This window comes from Mustelus asterias, chromosome 12, assembly GCF_964213995.1.
Source record: "Mustelus asterias chromosome 12, sMusAst1.hap1.1, whole genome shotgun sequence".
Classification (NCBI taxonomy): domain Eukaryota; kingdom Metazoa; phylum Chordata; class Chondrichthyes; order Carcharhiniformes; family Triakidae; genus Mustelus; species Mustelus asterias.
Window position 1 is genome coordinate 23,921,105 of NC_135812.1, and position 24,465 is coordinate 23,945,569.

The 24,465-nt window shown below is 44.3% G+C and overlaps 1 protein-coding gene across 1 annotated transcript in view; it reads left to right on the plus strand.

Annotated features, from left to right (window-relative positions):
- wscd1a (WSC domain containing 1a) overlaps positions 1 to 24,465 on the plus strand; it is a 98,760-nt gene that overhangs the window by 65,411 nt on the left and 8,884 nt on the right. Inside the window, exons 4-5 of the mRNA XM_078225940.1 lie at positions 797 to 918; positions 19,909 to 20,083. Of these exons, the coding sequence (XP_078082066.1) occupies positions 797 to 918; positions 19,909 to 20,083 (297 nt within the window). The remainder of the gene's footprint in view (positions 1 to 796; positions 919 to 19,908; positions 20,084 to 24,465) is intronic.

Genomic DNA, 24,465 nt, shown 5'->3' on the forward strand with positions numbered 1-24,465 from the left:
TGCAAAGTTTAGTGCCATGTAGTTAGAATGGGACATCAATTATTGGTTTAAAAATAAGACCTATCAAAGATATTTTTCAGATTATTATTTTTTTAAATTCCAGACGCTCTTTGATCGAGCCTTTTGTCACCTTTCCCCCTTTTGGTTGTTCTCAATTTCTTGTTCTGATGACACTGCTACAAAGTGCCTTGGGATATTTTCCTAAATCAAAGGTGCTATTTAAATGCAAGTTGTTGTCTGCCTGATGCACTGAGTGTGCATTAACACCTGAGATAATCAAGGAAGAAACCCTTGTTTCCCACCAAAGACCTGACAGGATGGTTGAGTGATTTGCCTGTTGGGTAAGCAGCCCTTTGACATCATTTGCAGCATCATAGCCCCATTCTCATACCCTTAGTTTAAGGGCAGCAGGGTGGCACAGTGGGTAGCACTGCTGCCCCACAGCGCCAGAGACCCGGGTTCAATTCAGGCCTTGAGTCACTGTCTGTGCAGTCTGCACGTTCTCCCCGTGTCTGCATGGGTTTCCTCCCATAGTCTAAAAGACATGCTGGTTAGGCGCATTGGTCATGCTAAATTCCCCTTCGGTGTACTCGAACAGGCACCGGAATGTGGTGACTAGGGGATTTGCACAGTAACTTCATTGCAGTGTTAATGTAAGCCTACTTGTGACACTAATAAATAAACTTGATAACTAAATTAGTTCAGATGGGTGCAGACCACAGGGGTTTTATTCTCCAATAATTGCGCTAGTCCATTGTTGTCGATTTAAAGTAACATGCACTTTATGTTGCTTCAGATAGGAATGTTCTCTATCGAGGATGTTTCAAGATACCCAGGAATCTAACCGCAACTTTCCCCGTCTATTCGATCCTGTCTAACATGACCGTTGCTAAATGCACTGAATTCTGCACTAAAAAGGTAGGTCTAGTCTTTTAGAGAACTCTTCTGGAGAACAAAAAAAATGTAATTGCATGTCATGGTTGGATCATTGTTTTGAATGTGAAAGGTATGTGGGAAAACTCCTGAATTTCAGAGGTGAATGAAAGTTTAAATTGCCTTGCAGGTTGGCTTGAACATTAACATTGTAGGCATGACAGGGATTGTCTGAATTCCCAGAAAGGTGCTTGGTGAAAATTCCAAGCAGAGTTAATCCTGGCAGTGTGGTCTTCACATCAGCAAGGCTGAGGAAGTCCTGATACCCTGGCCTTCATTGCATGGGGATGGATTGATTTCACCGGCTGGCCCATTCATTTTGCATTCTCGAGCACCTTCCCTCTTTAAAGACACTAACACACCGACTGCACATTTCCAGTATTTTTTTGTTTCCTACAACCCTTTTTTTGGATTGTGAGAATTCTTTGTCTTAATGAAGCGATGACCCAGACATGAATCCTACTGAATATAAAGTCCCGATAAACGCAGAATTGACATCACTTACAATCAAAGAACTGAAACAAGTGTAAAGCTGTCTTATCAGATATGGTGCAGAATAGGGAGCTATAGTCTAGAAGGACAGGGATTATCTGCTCATTAAATTTAAAAGCTGAAAATCACATAATGGATGCGACATTTGTATAATGATTGTGAAAGCTACTTTAATTAAAGGCGGAAGATGGTTTTCTTTTAGATTTAATATCCAACAGGAGTCAATGATAGAAAGAAACTTTCCAGATCACAGCATGGGTGTACCACTAATAACCAGCTGCTCCTTAGTGTTGCAATATCAGGAGTGCGTGAGGGAATGAGAGTGTTTGATTCAGAGGACTAACCTACACCATAGAATCATAGAATACCGATAGTGCAGGAGGAGGCCATTTGGCTCATTCAGCTTGCACCGACAACCATCTCACCGAGGCCCTATCGCCATAACCCCACGTAATCTCCCTGACACTAAGGGGCAATTTAGCATGGCCACCTAGTCCACACATTTTTGGACTGTGGATGGAAACCGGAGACACAGGGAGAACATGCAAACTCCACACGGACAGTGACCCGAGGCCGTAATTGAGCCAGGTCCCTGGCGCTGTGAGGCAGCAATGCTACCCACTGTGCCACCGTGCCCCTGGGAAGCAGATTGACTGTGCAGAGACATCAATGTGGGTTTGATGGGACAGCAGTGAGACTCAAGCTTAGTCGGGACACCTATGACTAAAATGTGCTAGTTGGTTGAGGCTAAACTGCAGAGTGGTCAGTTATCCACATTGTACTACCGAAATCATGGAATGTCTCTAATGCCATGATGCTCCTGTCAGGTACACATACAAGTTGTCTGTTTATTTTTATCTGTACCTTCCATTAAATCATTTGAAACCATGAGCGATAACTGCACATCCACAGAGAGCAAATGAACAAACAATAAAAAGACTCATTGGCTTACCTGCTTAGATCAAATCATTTCTGACCTTTTGCCATGTTATCCTGTGGGATTGACTTTCTTTTAAGGTGGTTATCATTTGTACTCATAGAATCCTACAGTGCAGAAGGGGGCCATTCAGCCCATCAAGTCTGCATCGACCACAATCCCACCCAGACCCTATCCCCATAACTCCATGCATTGACCTTGCAAGTCCCCCAGACAATAAGGGACAATTTTGCATGGCCAATCCACCTAACCCGCACATCTTTGGTCCATGGGAGGAAACCGAAGCACCTGGAGAAAACCCACGCAGACATGGGTAGAATATACTATTAACAAGCCAGCAAAAACAAGGAAAGAATATCTAGTCAATGTGTTTTTGATACTATTGGCTACAGAATGAATCCTAACCACAATGCCAAGATTCGTTTTTCTACAAATTATGCCACGAGATTTTTAATATTTATGTGAATCATACCAGAATAAGGAGACAGGGCCGTTGGTTTAGCATCTTACCCAGATGACAGCACATCGAAAGATGATGAGGTGCTCTCTGAGTTCTGTGCTGGAGTTCCGCTATGGATTATGAATCTAAACCTTAAGTGTGGACCTCAGCGATATGTGGTGTTAGTGCACCTTTAAGAATTCTTTTTTTAAATCATGTTCTCTGCAGCTATAACAGCTTCATTTTTTTCATTGTTGCCGGGCTATCTGGAGAAATCCTTTTATTGCTCCATCAATGGCCTAAATGGGGTTTTGTTTATTTTTATTCTGGGGCCTCAAGTACTTTCTGGGATTTTTTATGACTTTGCATTGTGAGAAGGAAGATTGATTGACAAGTCAAAGTCAGGTGGTTCCTCCCCAGAAAAAAAAAATCTGAGGATTCATTTTCAGTTTTGGGTTTAGAAGGGAATGGTTTTGGAAATTCTACTGTTAGCTGGAAGCAAGGTTTCTGGCATTCCTGGAGTGGAAAATCTGCTGTTGGTGGTTGGCTTGCCTGTAGTCTCTCTCTCCCTGGTGTTTTGGGGAAGCTGTTCTGCCTTCTGGGTGTAAATCAAGAGGGCTGCCAGAAATTACATGACTCGGGAGTCAGAGTTTCAATTCTTCGTCCAAAGAACTAAGTTCCAGCATCAAGTGAACATTTGCATTTGCTGTGTTAAACCTGTAAAAAGGATTTTGTTGATGGAATTTGTTTGATTGCAACATTTCCTATATTCAATCAGGGTTATACTATATCATGATTGTTTTTTTCGTGTCTGTAATTGGTAAAAGCTATTGCTAATTTTTAAATTATACATGTTAACTGTATACTTAAATAAACTTTGTTTGATAAAAGCTCCCTAGTGGGTCATTTGAATCATACCTGAAGTGAAGTATCTCATGCTCGCCCTAGCCAAATTCAAAGTGCAAAACTTATGATCCAGGCAGACTCCATAAAACACTTTGGATTTTCTGACCTGAATCATAACAAATACAATCGACTGGAGTGAAAGTTATACCAAGTGAACTGGGCCGAGAATTCTTACTTGGGCGAGATGCAGGAGTAAAAATATTATGTTGGGTAACTTTTATATGCCCTGAATTTCTCCCGAAGCAACATTTCCTTTTCAGTTTGCATGCTGAAGAAGAAAGACCTGCATTTGGGCAATTCTTTCCATGACCAACAGCCATCTCAAAGTGACTTACAATCAGTGAAGTTCTTTCGAAGCATAGTCATGGGTGTAATATGGGAAATCCATTAGCCATGATGCACAAGGCGAGCTCCCACAAATGGCAATGTGATAATGGCCAGATAATCTGCTTCTGTGATGTTTATTAATGGGTCTAGTCTCGAAGGCGGGATGCCCTTTAGGAGAGAGGATAGACTGGGATCCAGAAGTTGGTTCTAGCCATTAATATAATGGAAACATAGAATCCCTAGGCTGCAGAAAGAGACCATTTGGCCCATCGAGTCTGCACCGATTCTCCGACAACATCCTACCCATGCTCACCTCCCACCCCCCACCCCACCCCCCCCCATCCCTCCGCTCTTTCCCTTCACTCTCTCCTGAATTGTTATTTTAGTCTATCAAAACTGAGCCAATGAAGACCATGAACAGCCAGTTGCTGCCACCTTCAGCAGCAGACCCTGTTACTAAATACAGCCATAGTCCTGTTTGACTGTGCAGATTGACTGTGCAGAGACATCAATGTGGGTTTGATGGGACAGCAGTGAGACTCAAGCTCAGTAGAGACACCTATGACTAAAATGTGCTAGTTGGTTGAGGCTAAACTGCAGAGTGGTCAGTTATCCACATTGTACTACCAAAATCATGGAATGTCTCTAATGCCATGATGCTCCTGTCAGGTGCACACACTTGTAATCTTCAAGTACCCTACGTAATTCACTCCCAATGTTTTTCCCGTGTGACTGAAGAAAAATGGAGTGAGCAGTGAAAAATAGTAGTCAATTGGCTTTATAACGGGCTTACTAATTGTTTGTTTTCCAAGTTGGTGGGCAGGCTCCCAATTTTGGCATCCATTTGCCTTCCAGAGTATCGGTGACTGGCGAGATGATATTAGTTTGCTGACCCAAATGCCATAATTAACTTAATCGTAGAGGAGACAGGGGCAACACACCTGAATTATAGCCACAAAATCCAGCCACTTGTGCAGCCATTATAAAAGGACCGGACTGTATTCCATAGCAGACTAGCCAGCAGTCGCACATAAATTCTTCGAAACATAGAATTCCTAGGGTGCAGAAAGAGACCATTTGGCCCATTGGGTCTGCACCGACTCTCCGACAACATCCTACCCAGGCTCACCTCCCACTCCCCGCCCCCCCCATCCCTCCACGCCCCCCCATCCTGTCCCCATAACTCCACACATTGAAGAGTTTCATAGAATCCCTACAGTGCAGAAGGAGGCCATTTGGCCCATCGAGTCTGCACCGACCACAATGCCATCCAGGCCCTATCCCCGTCACCCCACATATTTACCCTGCTAGTCCCCCGGCACTAAGGGCCAATTTAGCATGGCCATTCAACCTAACCTGCACACCTTTGGACTGTGGGAGGAAACAGGAGCATCCGGAGGAAACCAACATAGACACGGGAAGAAGGTGCAAACTCCACACAGACAGTCGCCCGAGGCCAGAATCGAACAGGGGTCCCTGGCGTGGTGAGACAGCAGTGCTAAGCACTGTGCCACTGTGCTGCCCTATTGGTGCAGAGTCAGAGGACTGCTGGCTCCAATGGTTATCTCCCTAAATGTGATATTCTGTAAGAAGTGGGGAAAACATGAGAAGAATATGCAGTTATTAAAGAAATTGCAGCTGGACACATATTTTACTCTGCATTTGGTGACCCCGTACTGACATAATTGCGTCTATCGTTAAAGCTGTAGAAGGGGTGCTCCTGGCAGTTGCAGTTGTTGCAACTGGATAGCTGCGGAGACCGTAATCCAGCCTCATACCCCTGTAAACTGATGAATATTAATGTCACGTTCCTTTATTGGAGGCCACAGGCAAACACATTATTAATGATTGCAACGATCATTACTTCCTCTGAAGTATTTGCAAGCTTGTCTACAGTAGTGGAAATCGAACTTCAGTTGTTATCCTACACAGATCAGGACAGTTTCTCTCTGAGGACATTTTATGCAGTGGAAATGGCAAAGCAGTTTAAAAAATAATAATCCTTTCCTTGTAGAAATGAATTGCCGTTTACTGGCGAGGATTTTTCTTTTGCCATTAGAGTTGGCAATGATAACCTGTGCTTTAGTCAAATACACATTCATTTGGGTCCAGGAAGCTCAGAATGAATATTGATATTCTCTGGAGGTACGTGGCTTCACAAATGTTACTGGAATTACTGCCAGCAAAGACTCAGTCACAACTTTCACTTCTTTATCTGTACACCATCACTGCCTCATTCCTTACCCTTCACCCGCTTTGTGCCAGGTACCAAAAGTAGTTGGGCAGTATTTGAAGCATTTTGGAATAACAGAGATTAAGTTTATTTTTATCACAGGTGGGTGCCAGAGTGTGGCGACTAGGGAAATCATAGAATCCCTACAGTGCAGAAGGAGGCCACTTGGCCCATCAAGTCTACACTGACCACAATCCCACCCAGACCCGATAACCCCACTTATTTACCCTGCTAACCCCCTAATACTAAGGGGTAATTTAACATGGTTGATTAACTTACTTGCACATTGATGCGCTATCAATAAGGCGAAAGACTACCGATATGCCAATATAAGTGTAGGCTTTTATTCACAACAGAATCAGGAGCAGATCCCAACAATTAACCGACCTGGACTGAACAAGGGGGAGGAGACAGCCACCTTTATACTAGGTGCTGAGGGGAGGAACCAAACTGGAAGGGGATGTGTCCAGGTATGACAACACACACAACGGTGGTCCATATAGGACAAAGGCACAACTGAGGTCCACCACACACATCTTTCAGACTGTGGGAGGAAACCAGAGCACTCAGAGGAAACCCACGCAGACATGGGGAGAACGTGCAAATTCCACACAGACAGTGACCCGAGGCTAGAATTGAACCCAGGTCCCTGGCATTGTGAGGCAGCAGTGTTAACCACTGTGCTGCAGTGCCTCCCCCACGATTTTCACAGTAACTTCATTGCAGTGTTAATGTCAGCCTACTTGTGACACTAATAAATAAACTTAAAACTACATTAACACTGCAGTGAGGTTACTGTGAAAATCCCCTAGTCGCCACACTCCGGCACCTGTTATGGTACACTGAAGGAGAACTTAGCATGGCCAATGCACCTAACCAACACATCTTTTGGACTGTGGGAGGAAACCAGAGCACCCGGAGGAAACCCAAGCAGACATGGGGAGAAGGTGCAGACTCCGCATAGACAGTGACCCAAGCCGGGAATCGAATTAAGTAAAAGGGCAGATAAAGGTAAAGTCACCATAGTTCCAGATGACCATAGGCTGTTTTCCCCTTTGAGGGATAGAGATGACAGGTAGCGATTTAACCTGAGGATCACCACACTTCAGGCGAGGGGCAAGGTTGAGAAGGCAGGCCTTTTTCAATAACTTCAGCCAGTACGGTATGGTTGAATCCACATTGTTGGCATTGCTCTGCATCACTAACCAGCTGTCCAGCCAACTGAGCTAAACCAACCAGTAAGTGAAGTTTAACATAGGCAAAGGTGAGAAAGGTGGAGGACATGCCCCTGTCTATATCAATGGTGATGAAGTGGAAGTGGTCGAGAGCTTCAAATTTCTGGGTGTCCAGATCACCAATAACCTGTTCTGGTCCCTCCACGCTGATGCTATAGTATAAGAAAGTCCACCAAGGCCTCTACTTTCTCAGGAGGCTAAGGAAATTCAGCATGTCCGCAACGAATCTCACCAGTTTTTACAGAGGCACCATAGAAAGCATCCTTTCCGGATGCACCACTGCTTGGTATGGCTCCTGCTCTGACCAAGACCGCAAGAAACTATAAAGGGTCGTGAACGTAGCCCAGTCTATCCTCCACCCTCTCATCTATTGACTCTGACTACACTTCCTCAGTAAAGCAGCCAGCATAATCAAGGACCCCACTGGACATACTCTCTTACACCTCCTTCTGTCGGGAAAAAGATACAAAACTCTGAGATCATGTACCAATCAACTCAATTACAGCTTCTTCCCTGCTGCCATCAGACTTTTGAATGGACCTACCATATATTAGTCTGGGAGGGGGGTGGGGGGCGGGTGGGGGTGGGAGGTAGGGGGCGGTGGGACGGTGGGGGGTGGGGGGCGGTGTGGGGGGGGGGGGGGGGAGGGGTGGTCAACTGCTTGAAACCTGAAGTTGATTATTAACATTTATCAAACAACCTTGGCAATTGGTGGTTCTACTTGATGACACACCAAACACAAGTGGGAAAATACTTTTCTCATTCAACTCTCATATTGGAAGCTTCCAGAAGACGCTGACTAAATGTCAGATGAATGACTATAATCCCATCCATGCTGTGAGAATGAAGATTGGGTCAAAAGTGGGATAAGAAGGCACTGTTGAACTTCTGTTGCATTGGGGTCAACAGGATTTTGTGCATTCTGATTCTACTTGTAACACGTTTGAGCTGTGGAATTAAGGGAGGAATCAAAATTCCATCAGCAGTGCTTTAGATGCCAGTTTACAGGTTATGCCTATGTTCCCACTTTCTTCAAAGCAAAGGGGTCATCGGTCTGGAGATTGATATAAAATGTAAGCAAAGGTGCTGGGAAAATGAAATCCAGTCTTACCTGCTTTAACCCAGTCTTGGATCTCACAAGGCCAATTCTATTTCTTACTTACTTTTCAAAGGACACCTTGAATAAGGGTTGCATGAGTTTGGGTTTTGCACATTTGAAATGTGTTGTAAAACCTGCAAAATAATTTGTAGTGAAAAATTAATCAAGTGAAGAGCGAAGGTAACTCATTCCGTTCTGTGCCGGGGATTTCTTTTGCAATTAGTCTGGGATGAGACATTGATATTTTAAAGATTCCAGCCTATTACTGTGAGATACATTGGTCCCGCCTCAGTAATTTCTTATCTGTTGGCACAAGGGCCAAAGTAGAGGTTTGATTGCAATTGTGACCCCCGAGGTCAGTTGAATTTCTTTGGATGAATGCTTTCGACCTTGTTTTTTCTTATTTGCAAATACGATTGCTGGCAGTTCTGCAGAACGCACATAAAAGTATTAAATAGTGAACCTTATGCGCTCCCTTTACAACTTTGATCATAAGATCTACATCATACATGGCAACTGATCGCTTATCAAGTGTCAGCTTTGGCTCAGAGGAAGTCCTGCCTCAAATGGGATCAACTTCACAGCAAAGCATTGGGCACCAGACTTTGGCTGACTTTCCAGTGATAGTGCACTGTCACTGGTGCCATATTTTGGATGAGATATTCAACAGGAGCCCCTATCCGCCCTCTCAGCTAGACGTTAAAAGTCCCATGACATTGATCCAAAGACAAGGAAGGTGGTGATCCCCGGTGTGCTGAACAATATTTACTTGTCACCCAATATTATTGAAAAGAGCAAGTTAGCTGGTCGTTATCGCGTTGCTGCCACGTTTCTTACACAACGATTACATTTCAAAAGTAGGTCATTGGCTGTAAAGCACTTTGGGATTTCCTCAACCACTGAAAGGTGCTATGCAAATGCAAAGCTTTTTATCTTGGCTAAGTTGGCAGTGGGATAGGACGCTACATTGAGATGTCTCAGTGCTACTGAGATAAAGAAAGGTAAGTCACTCAAGGTTCCTCTTTCACATTCTGGGGCAGGCACCGTGGCACAGTGGTTAGCACTACTGCTTCATAGTGCTAGGGACCTGGGTTCAAATCCGGCCTCAGGTAACTGTCTGTGTGGAGTCTGCACGTTCTCCACGTGTCTGTGTGGGTTTCCACCGGGTGCTCCGGTTCCCTCCCAAAGACGTGCTGGTTAAGTGCATTGGCCATGCTAAATTCTTCCTCAGTATACCCGAACAAGCGCCAGAGTGTGGCGACTAGGGGATTTTCACAGTAACTTCATTTCATTTGGTTTTGTGAAGGGGAGATCGTGTCTCACTAACTTGATCAAGTTTTTCGAGGAAGTGACGAAGATGATTGATGAAGGTAGGGCAGTAGCTGTTGCCTACATGGACTTCAGCAAGGCCTTTGACAAGGTCCCTCATAGCAGACTGGCGCAGAAGGTGAAGTCGCATGGGATCAGAGATGAGCTGGCAAGTTGGATACAGAACTGGCTCGGTCATAGAAGACAGAGGATAGCAGTGGAAGGGTGAATTTCTGAATGGAGGGCTGTGACAAGTGGCGTTCCTCAGGGATCTGTGCTGGGACCTTTGCTGTTTGTGATATATATAAATGATGTGGGGGAAAATGTAACTGGTTTGATTAGTAAGTTTGCGGATGACACAAAGGTTGGTGGATTTGCGGATAGCGATGAGGACCATCAGAGGATACAGCAGGATATAGATTGGTTGGAGGCTTGGGCAGAGAGATGGCAGATGGAGTTTAATCCGGACTAATGTGAGGTAATGCATTTTGGAAGGTCTAATACAAATAGGAAATATACACTAAATGGCAGAACCCTTAAGAGCATTGATAGGCAGAGGGATCTGGGTGTATAGGTACACAGGTCACTGAAAGTGGTTACGCAGGTGGAGAAGGTAGTCAAGAAGGCATACGCCATGCTTGCCTTCATCGGCCGGGGCATTGAGTTTTAAAATTGGCAAGTCATGTTGCAGCTATATAGAACCTTAGTTAGGCTGCACTTGGAATGTAATGTTCAATTCTGGTCGCCACACTACCAGAAAGATGTGGAGGCTTTGGAGAGGGTACGGAAAAGATTTACCAGGGTGTTGCCTGGTATGGAAGGCATTAGCTATGAGAAAAGTTGGAGAAACTTGGTTTGTTCTCACTTGAACGATGAAGGTTGAGGTAGAAGTCTACAAGATTATGAGGAGCATGGACAGAGTGGATAGTCAGAAGCTTTTTCCCAGGGTGGGAGAGTCAATTACTAGGGGGCACAGGTTTAAGGTGCGAGGGGCAAGGTTTAAAGGAGATGTATGGGGCAAGTTATTTACACAGAGGGTGGTGAGTGCCTGGAACTCACTGCCGGGGGAGGTAGTGGAAGCAGATACAATAGTGAATTTTAAGGGACGTCTGGACAAATACATGAATAGGATGGGAATAGAGGGATATGGTCCCTGGAAGGGTGGAGGGTTTTAGTTCAGTCAGGCAACATGGTCAGTGCAGGCTTGGAGGGCCGAAGGGCCTGTTCCTGTGCTGTAATTTTCTTTGTTCTTTGCTCTTATTGCAGCGTTAATGTAAGCCTACTTGTGTCAAATAGATAAGCTTTTTTTAACTTCATTGCTATCCAATGATCACTGGAAAATGTGATCATCACGTGGTATCAAATGTGACTTGGATACCAACACATTTTGTACTGGCTTCTTATGCCTATTGGGTCACAGGGGAAAGGTAAATTTGTCCATTTTGGCAGGAAGAATAGAAAAGCGGTATACTATTTAAAAGGGAAGGGACTGCAGAACTCACTGGTACAGAGGGATCTGGGTGTCCTGGTGCATGAGTCACATCAAGTTAGTAGTGATTGGGAAGGAAAATGGAATGTTGGCTTATATCGCTAAAGGACTGGAATTTAAAAGTGGGGAATGAAAGCTAATTACTGTGGAAACTGGAATCTGAAACAAAAACAGAAAATGCTGTTCAGAGAAGGTTCACTTCACTCATTCCTAGGATGAAGGCTTTATCGTATGAAGGAAGGTTGAACAGGTTAGGCCTATACCTACTGGAGTTTTGAAGAAAGAGAGGTGATCTTATTGAAACGTACAGGATCTTGAGGGGACTGGATAAAGTAGTTACTGGGAGGATGTTTCCTCTTGTGGGATTCAGGGACATAATTTAAGTATAAGACATCTCCACATTTAAGACAGATATGAGTTTTTTCTTACAGAGGTTCATTAGAGTGTGGCATTCTCTTCCCCAGTAGGCAGTGGAGGATGGGTCTTTAAATTTATTCAAGGCCGAGTTAGAGAGATTTTTAATAGACAAGAAAGTCAAGGGTTATGGACGCAGACAGGAAAGTGGAAGACATCACAACCACATCAGCCATGATCTTATTGAATGGTAGAACAACCTTCAAGGGCCAAATGGCTTACTCCTGCTCCCAAGTGCTCCTGTGATCTCCATTTCAATATCTCTGCACATGTTCAAGATTGTGTTGTACACCCATGTTCCTTGATACTAGAGGATTGAAGAAGCTTCCCCTACTGGTGTCCAGTGGGAATGGAATCCATTTGATTTGATTTATTATTGTCACATGTATTAGCATACAATGAAAATTATTGTTTCTTGCGCGCTATACAGACAAAGCATACCGTTCATAGAGACGGAAACGAGAGAGTGCAGAATGTAGTGTTACGGTCGTAGCTAGGGTGTAGAGAAAGATCAACTTAATGCAAGGTAAGTCCATCCAAAATCCCGATGGCAGCAGGGAAGAAGCTGTTCTTGAGTCGGTTGGTACGTGACCTCAGACTTTTGTATCTTTTTCCCGACGGAAGAAAGTGGAGGAGAGTATGTCCGGGGTGCGTGAGGTCCTTAATTATGCTGGCTGCTTTGCCGAGGCAGTGGGAAGTGTAGACAGAGTCAATGGATGGGAGGCTGGTTTGAGTGATGGATTGGGCTACATTCACGACTTTTTGTAGTTCCTTGCGGTCTTGGGCAGAGCAGGAACCAAGTCATCAAGGCATTGAATGAAACAAGTACTGCATGGTTGGGAACATTTCTCATACTGCTTAATTCCAATATTAGGCATATAAGGGCAGAATTTAATGAGGATGGTTGGTGGGAAGGGACAGGGGCGATGCCTCCAAAATAAGCAATTTCCCGCCAACTTGATCTCTCGGAGCCGTGCCATCCAGGCTCCCAACTCCATAGGGAATATTTAAATTTGGAACTTCCCCGAGTAAGACAGAAATCCTGCCCTCGAGAGCTGCCAACCCACCATGTGCCAGCACTTCTGCCTTAGCGACAGTGCCACCTGCCACTAATACACTTGAGCCTTCACTAGGATTCATCGTGGGGTTACTGAAGAAAGGTAAAGGGTCACAGGGAGGGCATTGCCAACTCGGCGGGGGCGGGAGGCATGGAAGGTCAGGAAAGTGGCGCTTCGTGGGCTTTCCACTTCCCGATGCCGGGTCCCTGGATCAGGCATTGTGCCTCTGAAGAAGGGAATCTCCCACCACCTCCCAGGTTTGCTGTTGGTCTCCCAACATGGTCAGCGTCCCTTCCGTCTCATTTAAAGACTTCAGTGAGCATCCAGGTGAAAAAGGTCGCATACAAGCCTTCCCACTCTGCACCTCCACACATCCCTCCCCGCACCCGTCATTCCTACCTAGGAACTCATCTCCGAGGTAGGGGCGAAAAAGGGCTCGCCATATTAAATTCCGCCCACAGAAACAATTTGTCGATGAAAGTGTGAATTGCAAAAGTAATTTATTCCTTTTTTTTGTTTCAGTGATAACCGTTCAGAACGTTTACACAATAAATTCAGGAGCCTGCCAAAGTGTTTGGAGTCTCTGCTAGTGAATTCAGTTCATGTACATTTAATGGCTGTCACCGCTGTAGTATTTTAATCTTTGAAGTGTTGCTAGCGTTATTAACAGCTTCTTAAGCATTAAACATGTGGCGTATTTAGTGTGACTACTGAAGATACTTGCTGTTAGATAAAGGACTCGATTGATCTGGATTTTGGGGCCTGAAATTATGGTATAAGCGCGAATTCAATCGCAGCTTTTAAAAGAGAATTGGAAAAAGGAAAAGACGCGCAGAGCTACGGTGAAAGAGTGCGAGAGTAGGACTAATTGGTAGAATTTACAACGAGTCAGCATAGGCATGCTAGACCGATTGGCTTCCAACTGTGCTGTATGATTCTATGGCTGGTTTGTGCTGGAATGAGGGAGCTGTGTGCATTTGGGTTGAAGTACTAAACCCTTCCAATTCAAACAAATTCTCAGGTCCAACTTATTAATTTCTAACACTAGTTTGAATCACTAGAATTTATGAATGAAGTAGGGTTTATTTAGCGAGATTTAACATGTACTTAACCCCAAACAGTGAAGAGAGCAGTGACGTTTCTCATCTCTCAAGACTCCAGAAGCCATCTGGTATCACTGTACCAATTAAGATCAGGATCTGACGGAAAACTGGCATGTTTCTCTGCATGCGGGTCATGTTTCACGTCATCATATGGAGGGGCTGGGCCAAAAGATGCCGGCAAAGCTGGCTCCACAGAGATTGGATCATCATTCTTAAAGGCAACCCCCACCCCCGAAAACAGTCACCACTGACATCTCCCTATCCCCCCATCCCACCCCTCAAAACAGTCATCATTGGCGACTCCCTCTCACCTGCTCCCCACCTCACAATTGGCAGCTTCCTCTACCCCCCCAAAACTGTCATCGCTGCCAGCTCCGTTGCGCCAATCCCCTTCCCTAAATCATCACCAGCATCTCCCTCAACCACCCCCGCCCCACCCCGATCATCACCAGTATCTCCCTCTCTCCCTCTTCCCTTCAGTGCATGCTCTCTCCCCCCCCTCCCCCACAATACACATATGACCCCTTCCACCTCACCACCCCCCCCCCCCCCCCCCCACCCCCGCCATGAGGCTCCTACTAAGGTCCGTCCCAACACTGCTCCCTGGCACAGGTAGGCACTGCTAACCTGGCAGTGCAAGAGGGCAATGCCAGGGGGGAAGTGTCTGGGCATGTCCCTCTCCCCCAGGGGCTTCACGCTCCCAGAGGGATCCCCTCAACAGGTTCACGTTTGGGTGAACCTGTTGTAAACTCTACTGACATGAAAATACAGCAAAGGGGAACATATGGCGGGTGCCTGATAATTAAAGATAAATTTATGCAAATACACTAAAATGAAGTTCTCACTCTTTATTGGCGTGAACCTTGCGACTTCACCAGCGAGGGGTGGGGAAAATTGTGGAATGCAATCTCTCCAGAGAGAGCGTTTCCCGATAATGTTCGGATTTTCAGCCCGCGTAGTAGGCACGGTGACACAGTGGTTAGCAGTGCTGCCTCACCAGGGGCCTGGGTTCAATTCCCAGCTTGGGCCACTGGCTATGTGGAGTTTACACGTTCTCCCTGTGTCTGTGTGCATTTCCTTCATGTGCTCCGGTTTCCTCCCACAGTTCAAAGATGTGCGGGTTAGGTGGATTGGCCATGCTAAATTGCCCCTTAGTGCCAGAGGGACTAGCTAAGTTAAATGCAAGGGGTTATGGCGATTGGGCATGGGTGGGATTGTGGTCGGTGCAGACTCGATGGGCCCAATGGCCTCCTTCTGCACAGTAGGATTCTATGATTCTATCAAAGTCTTACATGGCAAGCAATCCAACTTTCTGCTGGTCGTCATTTATTGAACAAAGTCCTTGAGAGCCTGGGAAAGGCTGTGCCATATATTCTTTAAGTAAAGGGAGATGACCATTTGATATGATAAGAATCGTATGGCAAACCTTGACCTTTGTTTTATTATTTTATGGGATGTGTGCTTTGCTGAGAAGGCCAGCATTTGCCCATCCCAAATTGCCCTTGAACTGAAGAGCTTACTGGGCCATTTCAGAGGGTAGTTAAGAGTCAACCACATTGCTGTGAGTTAAGAGTCATATGTCGGCCAGACCAGGTAAGGATGAAAGATTTCCTTCCCCAAAGCCTTGAACCTGGTTGTCATACAAGTTCACGCCCTGACACAAGATCACGGTGAGCAGGGAATTGAGGTATTTTTGGTGACCTCCCCAAGTGTTATGATCAAGTTAGATCATCTGATGTGCTAATTGTAATGGGTGACTTAAAAGTCAGTGAAGGAACATCGGAAATGCATTTTGGTCATTATGGCCTTGGATCGATAATATAAAGAGGAGAGAGACTTGTACAATTTTGTCAAGTAAAGGGGCAGCACGGTTGCACAGTAGTTAATACTGCTGCCTCACAGTGCCAGGGATCATCGAGAAGCACGGCACGGCCTTCACTTGCATGATAACCCGTCTAAACATTGCACCCAATTGCAGCCTTGGGTGACTATCTGTGTGGAGTTTGCACATTCTCCCCGTGTCTGCGTGGGTTTCTTTTGGGTGCTCCGGTTTCCTCCCACAGTCCAAAGATGTGCGGGTTAGGTTGATTGGCCATATTAAATTGATCCTGAGTGTCAGGGGATTTGCAGGGTAAATACGTGGGGTTACGGGGATAGGACCTGGTGGGATTGTGGTCAGCGCAGGCTCAATGGGCAGAATGGCCTCCTCTACACTGTAGAGATTCTACGATTCAAAAAAAATGATCTCATGGTGGCAAAGACCTCTTCAAACAACAGAAAAGATGATTTTACACTTGGAGGAGCCCAAGTGTTGTGTATAGAAACCAAACAGTCATTTGATGATGAAATAGAATATATAAGTGATGATCCAAATTGAGGAGATATATGGGCAAATGAAAGGCCAAACATTGTGACATTAGATGAAAAGAATGCTTTGAAATTGATGAGTACAGAAAAACCTCCAGGCATAGATGAAGTTACAACTGACCCTCTGCGACTGAATCCTGAACTTCCTAACTCACAGACCACAATCAGTAAGAATAGGCAACAACACCTCCTCCATGGTCATCCTCAACACCGGTGCCCCACAAGGCTGTGTTCTCAGCCCCTACTATGCTCTTATACACCTATGACTGTGTGGCCAAATTCCCCTCCAATTTGATTTTCAAGTTTGCAGACGACACCACCGTAGTGGATCAGATCTCAAACAATGACGAGACAGAGTACAGGAATGAGATAGAGAATCTGGTGAACTGGTGCGGAAACAATAATCTCTCCACAATGTCAACAAAACGAAGGAGATTGTCAGGAAGTGTAAAGGAGAATATGCCGCTGTCTACATCAACGGGGACGAAGTAACAAGGGTCGAGAGCTTCAAGTTTTCAGGTGTCCAGATCACCAACAACCTGTCCTGGTCCCCCCAAGCCAACACTATAGTTATGAAAGCCCATAATGCCTCTACTTTCTCAGAAGACTAAGGAAATTTGGCATGTCAGCTATGACTCTCACCAACTTTTACAGATGCACCATAGAAAGCATTCTTTCTGGATGTATCACAGCTTGGTATGGCTCCTGCTCTGCCCAAGACCGCAAGGAACTACAAAAAGTTGTGAATGTAGCCCAATCCATCACGCAAACCAGCCTCCCATCCAATGACTCTGTCTACACTTCCTGCTGCCTCGGCAAAGCAGCTAGCATAATTAAGGACCCCACGCACTCCAGATATTCTTTCTTCCACCTTCTTCCGTCGGGAAAAAGATACAAAAGTCTGAGGTCAAGTACCAACTGACTCAAGCACAGCTTCTTCCCTGCTGCTGTCGGACTTTTGAATGGACTTACCTTCCATTAAGTTGATCTTTCGCTCCACCCTAGCTATGACTGTAACGCTACATTCTGCACTCTCTCGTTTCCTTCTCTATGAACAGTTTGCTTTGTCTGTGTAGCGCACAAGTAACAGTACTTTTCACTGTATGTTAATACATGTGACAAAAATAAATCAAATCAAATCAAATCAAAAAAGCCTGAGGAGAAACAGAATTAGAAGTGAGTACAGAAACAGAATAAGAAGTGATAACAAAAATTTGTGGTGAAATATATACCAAGTGACTTGAGACATTCAGTACTCATTAAGTTACTTAAGAAACCTGAAGGAATGGAGTGCAATCATTTCAGTATCATAGAAAGGGATTTTAAGGCCTCTCACCCGATCATACCACCTCGCTTCGCTAAATGTCAGACGGAACAAGGTTGTAAAATCGCATCCTATGAACAGGTGCTTGAAATTGCAAGAACAAAAAGAACCATAAAAAGTGACATTGAGAAAAACAAATGCTGGTATTTCAACCATTTGATCAGAGCTGAAAAGATTTCTTCAAGAGGTCAAAATGGAGGGTAGCAGAATGAGGAGTCACCGAGGTGTAGTCGGAAGACAAGCATCAAAGAGTGTAGCTGAACTACAATGGATGTTTAAGGATAGTGCATGATACACCATGACAACAGATCTCCTGGTAGGAGCGACAGAGGACATTAGTGAACCAGATGGTTTGTTTGATGAAGATTTCATGGTCACCATTATTGAGGCCAGCTTTCAGTTCCAGATCATATTAATTGATTTTAAATTCCACCATCTGCTGTGATGGGATTTGACAGAGCAGTACTCTGGACCTCTGGATCACGAGTCTAGTGATGTTATCACTGCACTATAGTCTCCACCTGAATCTAACCAATCCAATACTAATAGGAAATCTCGAACTGTAGTGTGCCAACTGATGCAGGACTGACATTTGCTTAAGCCATTTATTTAAGCCATTACTTAACATAATGTATCATGGCAGCGTAATCTCATGGACAGAGAAACATCATGCAAAAATGTTAAGAAATGACCCACCAATATCACCGACTGTTATTTTTAGTTTATGTTTCATGTATTAAGATATTTTGCTTTAAGGAAAATGCGCTGTTTAATGAAATTAATTTTTTTTTAGAGGTCTGGCAAAAGATTTCTTCAGACTTCAGTCAGCATGTAGATGTTAATATAACCAGCTGAGGAGGGATGAAATTCCTGCTGTAATCTGCCACTCCAGGCTTAGCTACGACAGGGTTTTTAAAAATTAATTTAGAGAGGATGCGCTTTGCCAATTGTTTGCACGTTCAGATTGGAAAGAGTTATAAACAGGTTTTCATAGGTTACACAAAGAACAGGATAAGTTCATTGAAACAAGATAAGTCACAAGCACCATCCATATGTCATGTGTGGCGACACGCACATACCGCAACACACACACAAGGGTGTCGTTTCACAGAACAAACATCCACATTTTATTCCCGAAAGGTCTTAGTTCGCAGTAGATTTCCCTCTTCAGGATGATTACTATGCGAAACCTCATCCGAGAGCGAAAGATAGGCAAAGAGGGCAAACAGCTTCATACGCTTTTGTTCAGCACGGCAATGTCTGTTGTTCTCTCTCTCTCTCCTGCTTGGTAAGTCTCCTGAAAGTACCGTGCTCGACATGTATTCCAGAGCAATTCTATTACTTCATATCTGCTACAGTTATTGTTTCAGAACATATAATTGCATTTTGAGATTTCATTTCAGAAACATTTTAAAAGTCTCAGGAGGAAGTGGAACCAACAGGGGATGGAGTTTTTCACGTTCCCCAGGGGATTGAGTTTCGGGTTTATAAAAATATCTTACTTAGTGGAATGTGACAATGTGCATTGCAGCAGGCTAGGAAGTTTTGTTATTGCCTCGCGAGGGTTCCGGTTTTCTTTTAAATCAAAAAAATGAGGAAAAAAAAATAGAAATTAAGTGGTGGCACAGTGGTTAGCACTGCTGCCTCACAGCACAAGGGACCCGGGTTCGATTCCCGACTTGGGTCATTGTCTGTGTGGAGTTTGTACATTCTCCCTGTGTCTGGGTGGGTTTCCTCCGGGTGCTCCGGTTTCCTCCCACAGCCCAAAGATGTGTGGGTTAGGTGGATTGGCCATGCTAAATTGCCCCTTGTCAGGGGGACTAGCCAGGGTAAATACATGGGGCTATGGGTATAGGGCCTGGGTGGGATTGTGGTTGGTGCAGACTCGATGGGCTGAATGGCCTCCTTCTGCACTGTAGGATTCTATGATTCGATGTATATTTAAAAAGCACGTGCTTGTAATAATGTATACAGATCTCCTGAAGTAAAATAAACCTGTATTGAGAGTAAACAATCTTATCCACTTTGAAAACCAAGGTCTGAAAATAGCACAAGGCACAAGTCCTTGATGACTAAGGAAATTTGTTGAGTGCAGTGGAATTGACCTGCTCTGCAGTGTGCAGTTAGCAAAAGGAGGATGAGCATTCATCCTCAGTTGACAGTGCAGACGCATCAACACAAGGTACGAGCTTTAAAAGAGATTCAGGGGCTCATGTCACAATTTGGTGCAATTTTCCTTGACAGGAGTTTCCCCTCGTTGTCATCAGGAGGACAGAATGTTACTGTGGATTTGCCACAACTGACTTCACGCTTCATGACATTGCGAAGGACCAACTCTGTGGAAAGCTGTCAAGTGACACTACAATAGAGTTCTTAGGAGATGAAAATTATTGTGTTATCTATCAGACTCCTGTTCAAGGTAAAACTGTAACATCACATTCTGTGGCTTAACATTGACTTGTTCATTTGAAGCCTAAGTACAATATCTGTTTGGTCTACTCAGATTCTTGAATTCAAATGCAACTGCATATCATCAGAATATTTGCATGTACCCACTAAGTCTTATTTAAACATTTCTTTCATCATTTTTTTCCTGTTTATGCATGTGAATTTTCAAGCAATATTAATACAAGGAAATGGAACATTATCCGATATGAGTACTAAGTGTTGTCATTTGAGAGCAGAGGTGCTTTGAGGTACAGATTTGTACGCCATCAGTAATGTTCCTCAGACCTAACTTCAAAACAGCACCCACTTACTGAGCGCCAGTGGGACATGTTTCTACGTCACACGGCAGCCATCTTTTGACACTTCAAATTAGGGTTAAATGTTTGACGTCAAATTAGCGAGTGATGCTCACCAGTTTTTAGATCAAAACTGCTTAAGCTCATTTCATACAACACCTTCACAGGCAGAAGGCAGAGGAGCCTTTCGCTTAATAGTTTAAGCTGCAGTTGAACCCAAGTCAGGAAACTGAAAGTGATTTAATCCTAAATACCAATCACACACTGTTAATGCTTCATACACATGTCCATCTATGAATTAGCTATAGATGAAAAACGGAGAGTGAAAGGAAAACTTAAAGGAAGAATTCATACAGGATTAATACAGCACATATTAATATGCTGCAATTGAACACATTTTAAGTAAATTCAAACAACAGAAAATGCTGTCATTTTAAAATGTCAGTACTGGACTTAGAAACCGATTAACAGACAGGCCATTGTGGGTCCAAGTTTAACTCTCTTGAAGTTAATTCATTTTGAGTGAGTTAAAAAATCTTGCCCTGTGACTCGCTCTGTGTTGTTTGAAAAACTAGAATACATAATCACATTGAGGAGGAGCTTGGTTCCAAACTTTGATCTGTGCTGAGTTAGTACATCTACAGAATATAAACCTCAAGTAAAGGGGCTAAATAGAGGGAAGAAGTCCTAATGGCCTCCTCATGTTCCTGTCTCAACCAGAGTAAGGCAACGGCACTTCTTCAGTTGGCATCATCCTTCTTTAACCAAGGTGAATGGGAGATAAAGCACCAGCATTCCTTGCTGCTTGGCGACCCCTGTTGGAAAGGGCTTATCTGTGAGGGTGAGATCAAGCTGGCATTCGATCCCTAACTTATTGCCTGAGACCATTTAAAAAGTGTGGCCCCTGAATGGGATATGGATTTCCTGATAATGTTTAATACCTCAGCTGACTTCAGGAGAAAATCAGCAAATTGAGAAAATGGGGGGCAGCGTCGGGAGTGAGGTGGAATTACAAAGAACAAAGAAAATTACAGCACAGGAACAGGCCCTTTGGCCCTCCAAGCCTGCACCGACCATGCTGCCCGACTGAACTAAAAACCCCTACCCTTCCGGGGACCAAAAGAACAAAGGAGTACTATTACTTAATAGAATTACTATTAGCTCACCTTTTATTCCCATTTCAGGTGCAGTTTGTGATGTTATTCACAATTACTATAATTACAAGTCATACTGCGTGACATTGCCTTATTCATTTTAGGGATTGAACAATGACATACTGATATGTACATGTCATACTTAGAAAATTCATCTTAAAACACATTAAGCGTAGTTCACGCATCAGACATCTGTGCAGTTGGGATTTGAAGAGGTCATGTGACATGGTTCTCCAGGGATTGCATGAAAGACAACACATTGCCATTGTGGTCAGAACAAGCAGCAACCCTAATGCTATTAAATCTAATTGGGCTGATTCAAATCATTTTGGACAGCGATTCTGAGGATATTGTGATTCTGCAACAGGATATAGATAGATTGGGTAACTGGGTGAAAACCTAGCAAATGGAGTTTAATGTTGGAAAGCTCATGCACTTTGGCAGGAGGAATCAAAAGGTAGATTATTATCTAAATGGAGAGAGACTGCAGGTGAGTGATGTACAGAGGGATCTAGGTGTTCTAGTGCATAAATCATCAAGTGTTAGCAGGCAGGTCCGACAAGTAGTCAAGAAGGCAAACAACATCTTGGCTTTATTGCAAAGGGGTTGAAGTTTAAAATTACGTTTTGTCGCAATTGTACAGGGTGTTGTTGAGGTCTCCCCTAGAATACTGCATACAGTTATGCCCCCTTTCTTAAAAAAGGATGTAGTACTATTGAAGGCAGTCCAAAGAAGGTTCACCAGGCTAATTCTTGGGACGAAAGGATTATCCTATGAAGAGAGACTAAATAGTCTGAGTCTGTATTCCTTGGAGTTTAGAAGGGTGAGGGGCGACATTATTCAAACAAATAATATCCTGAGGGGGTTTGATAGGGTGAGATGGTGAGATGTTTTACTAGTGGGAGAATTTCAAACAAGGGGACATAGCTACAAGATAAAGGACAGGTCATTTAAAACTGAAGTGCATAGAGGTTTCTTCTCACAGAGGGTGGTAAATCTCTGGAATTCTCTGCCCCAAAGGGTAGTGGAAGCTGGATCATTCATTCTATGAATTAAAAGTATTTAAAGTGGAGGTGGATAAATATTTGATCGAGGAATGGAGGGCTATAGGGAAGAGGCACAAGAAAGGAGTTGAGACCGGCATAGATCAGCCAAGATCATATTGAATGGTGGGGCAGGTTTGAAGGGCCTGGTGGCTTACTCCTGCTGTTATTTCTTGAGTTCTTGGCGAATTTAAGTATTCTACATGTTTCTTTATTTTCTAAGCAACATGGGTGTGCAGAGGAATAAAATGTCCCAAAAAGCAGACTAGTGGGAATTAATTAAAACCCCATTCTTCCTCACAAGATGTTGCTTTTAATCCAATCTATTGCATTTTAATCTTTGGATGAAGGTATTGCATATTCAATCATATCCCTGCCAAATGCACTGTTCTGATTGTCTGGGCACCACAGTTCTGAATGTGATAAGAGGATACTTTGGCACAATTACGGGTGCTCTTGCATGACAAGTTCCTACTGCGGCAGTGATTGAGTGCGTAGTGCCTGATGCCATTGACAGATGGAAGCAATGATGGAAATTAAGCAGCCAAGAAAGCAAAGAGGGAATAAGACTTTCCATCAGAATCTAAAGGCTGGTAAAATAACAGAAATGAACGGGTTGTGTGGAGTGTAGCAGGAAATTGCGGAACATCAGTTTGATCGAAGGACATGACCTGACAATCTCATTCTTCCAAATGAGCTGTCTATCCTCAATTCCCAATACAGGACTTCATAATTTCTCAACTAAGTTCAACAATATTACACACACATAATATATATATATATAATATCACCTCCTGTGGTGATACTTACAAATCTTTCTCTTTGCTAAACTTAGAAATCTCAGTTCTGATCAGATTAAAATGTCAATTTTTTAAAATTCGAACACTCACCTGCCAAGTGACTCAAATTAAACAATTCAAATACAGTGGGGCAGCATGGTGGCACATTGCTGCCTCGCAGCGCCATGGACCTGAGTTCGATTCCAGCCATGGGGAACTGTCTGTGTGGAGTATGCACATTCTACCCGTGTCTGTGTGGGTTTCCTCCCACAGTACAAAGATGTGCAGGTTAGGTGGATTGGCCATATTAAATTGCCCCAAGATGTGTCGGTTAGATGGATTAGCCATGGGAAATGTGCAGGGATAGAGTGGGAGAGAGGGTCTGGGTAAAGATGCTCTGCTAGAGAGTGGGTGCAGACTTGATGGGTCGAATGGCCTCTTCTGCATGATAGGGATTCTATTCTGTGATTCATGATCCGTAAAGATTATGGCCAGGATTCTCCCCAAAAAATTCTAAGTCCCTAATTCGCATGAAAATGGGAGTAACTCCCGCTGGTTTTTTTAATGGGATTTTCAGATTGAATCTCTGACAGTCTGAGCACTACAGAGTGCCTAGCGGTATTCTCTCTGAAAATCAGGGGATAGGGCCTATTTCCATCTGAGAGGCTGGCATAGCGCTGAGCGGGCCACTGTGCAAGTGCCGATCTGTCTGTGCAGAGATCAGCGTATGTGCATTGGCCCCACACTGCTGACCTCTCGATTGTTGACCAACCCTGCAATTGCCAATCACTGGCCTTCCAATGCCCCCACCGCCTGATCGCTGGCCACCCCGGGCAAGCCCCTATGTCCCCGTTCCCTGGCCAGCTCTGATCTCTCAATCCTCCCCCCCACCACCAGCCCCGACCTTCCTCCCCAGCAGTCCTGATGCCCCCTCACCCCCCCCCCCCCCAACTCCCCTACCCCCCACCCCACCCCCGGCAGCTCCAATCTCTCCACCCCCTGCCTTCCCCACCAGGATGGCTAGCCCCACATGCCGTACTCCCGCTCTCTGCCACTGATACCTGTGCAGAGCGGCAGCACT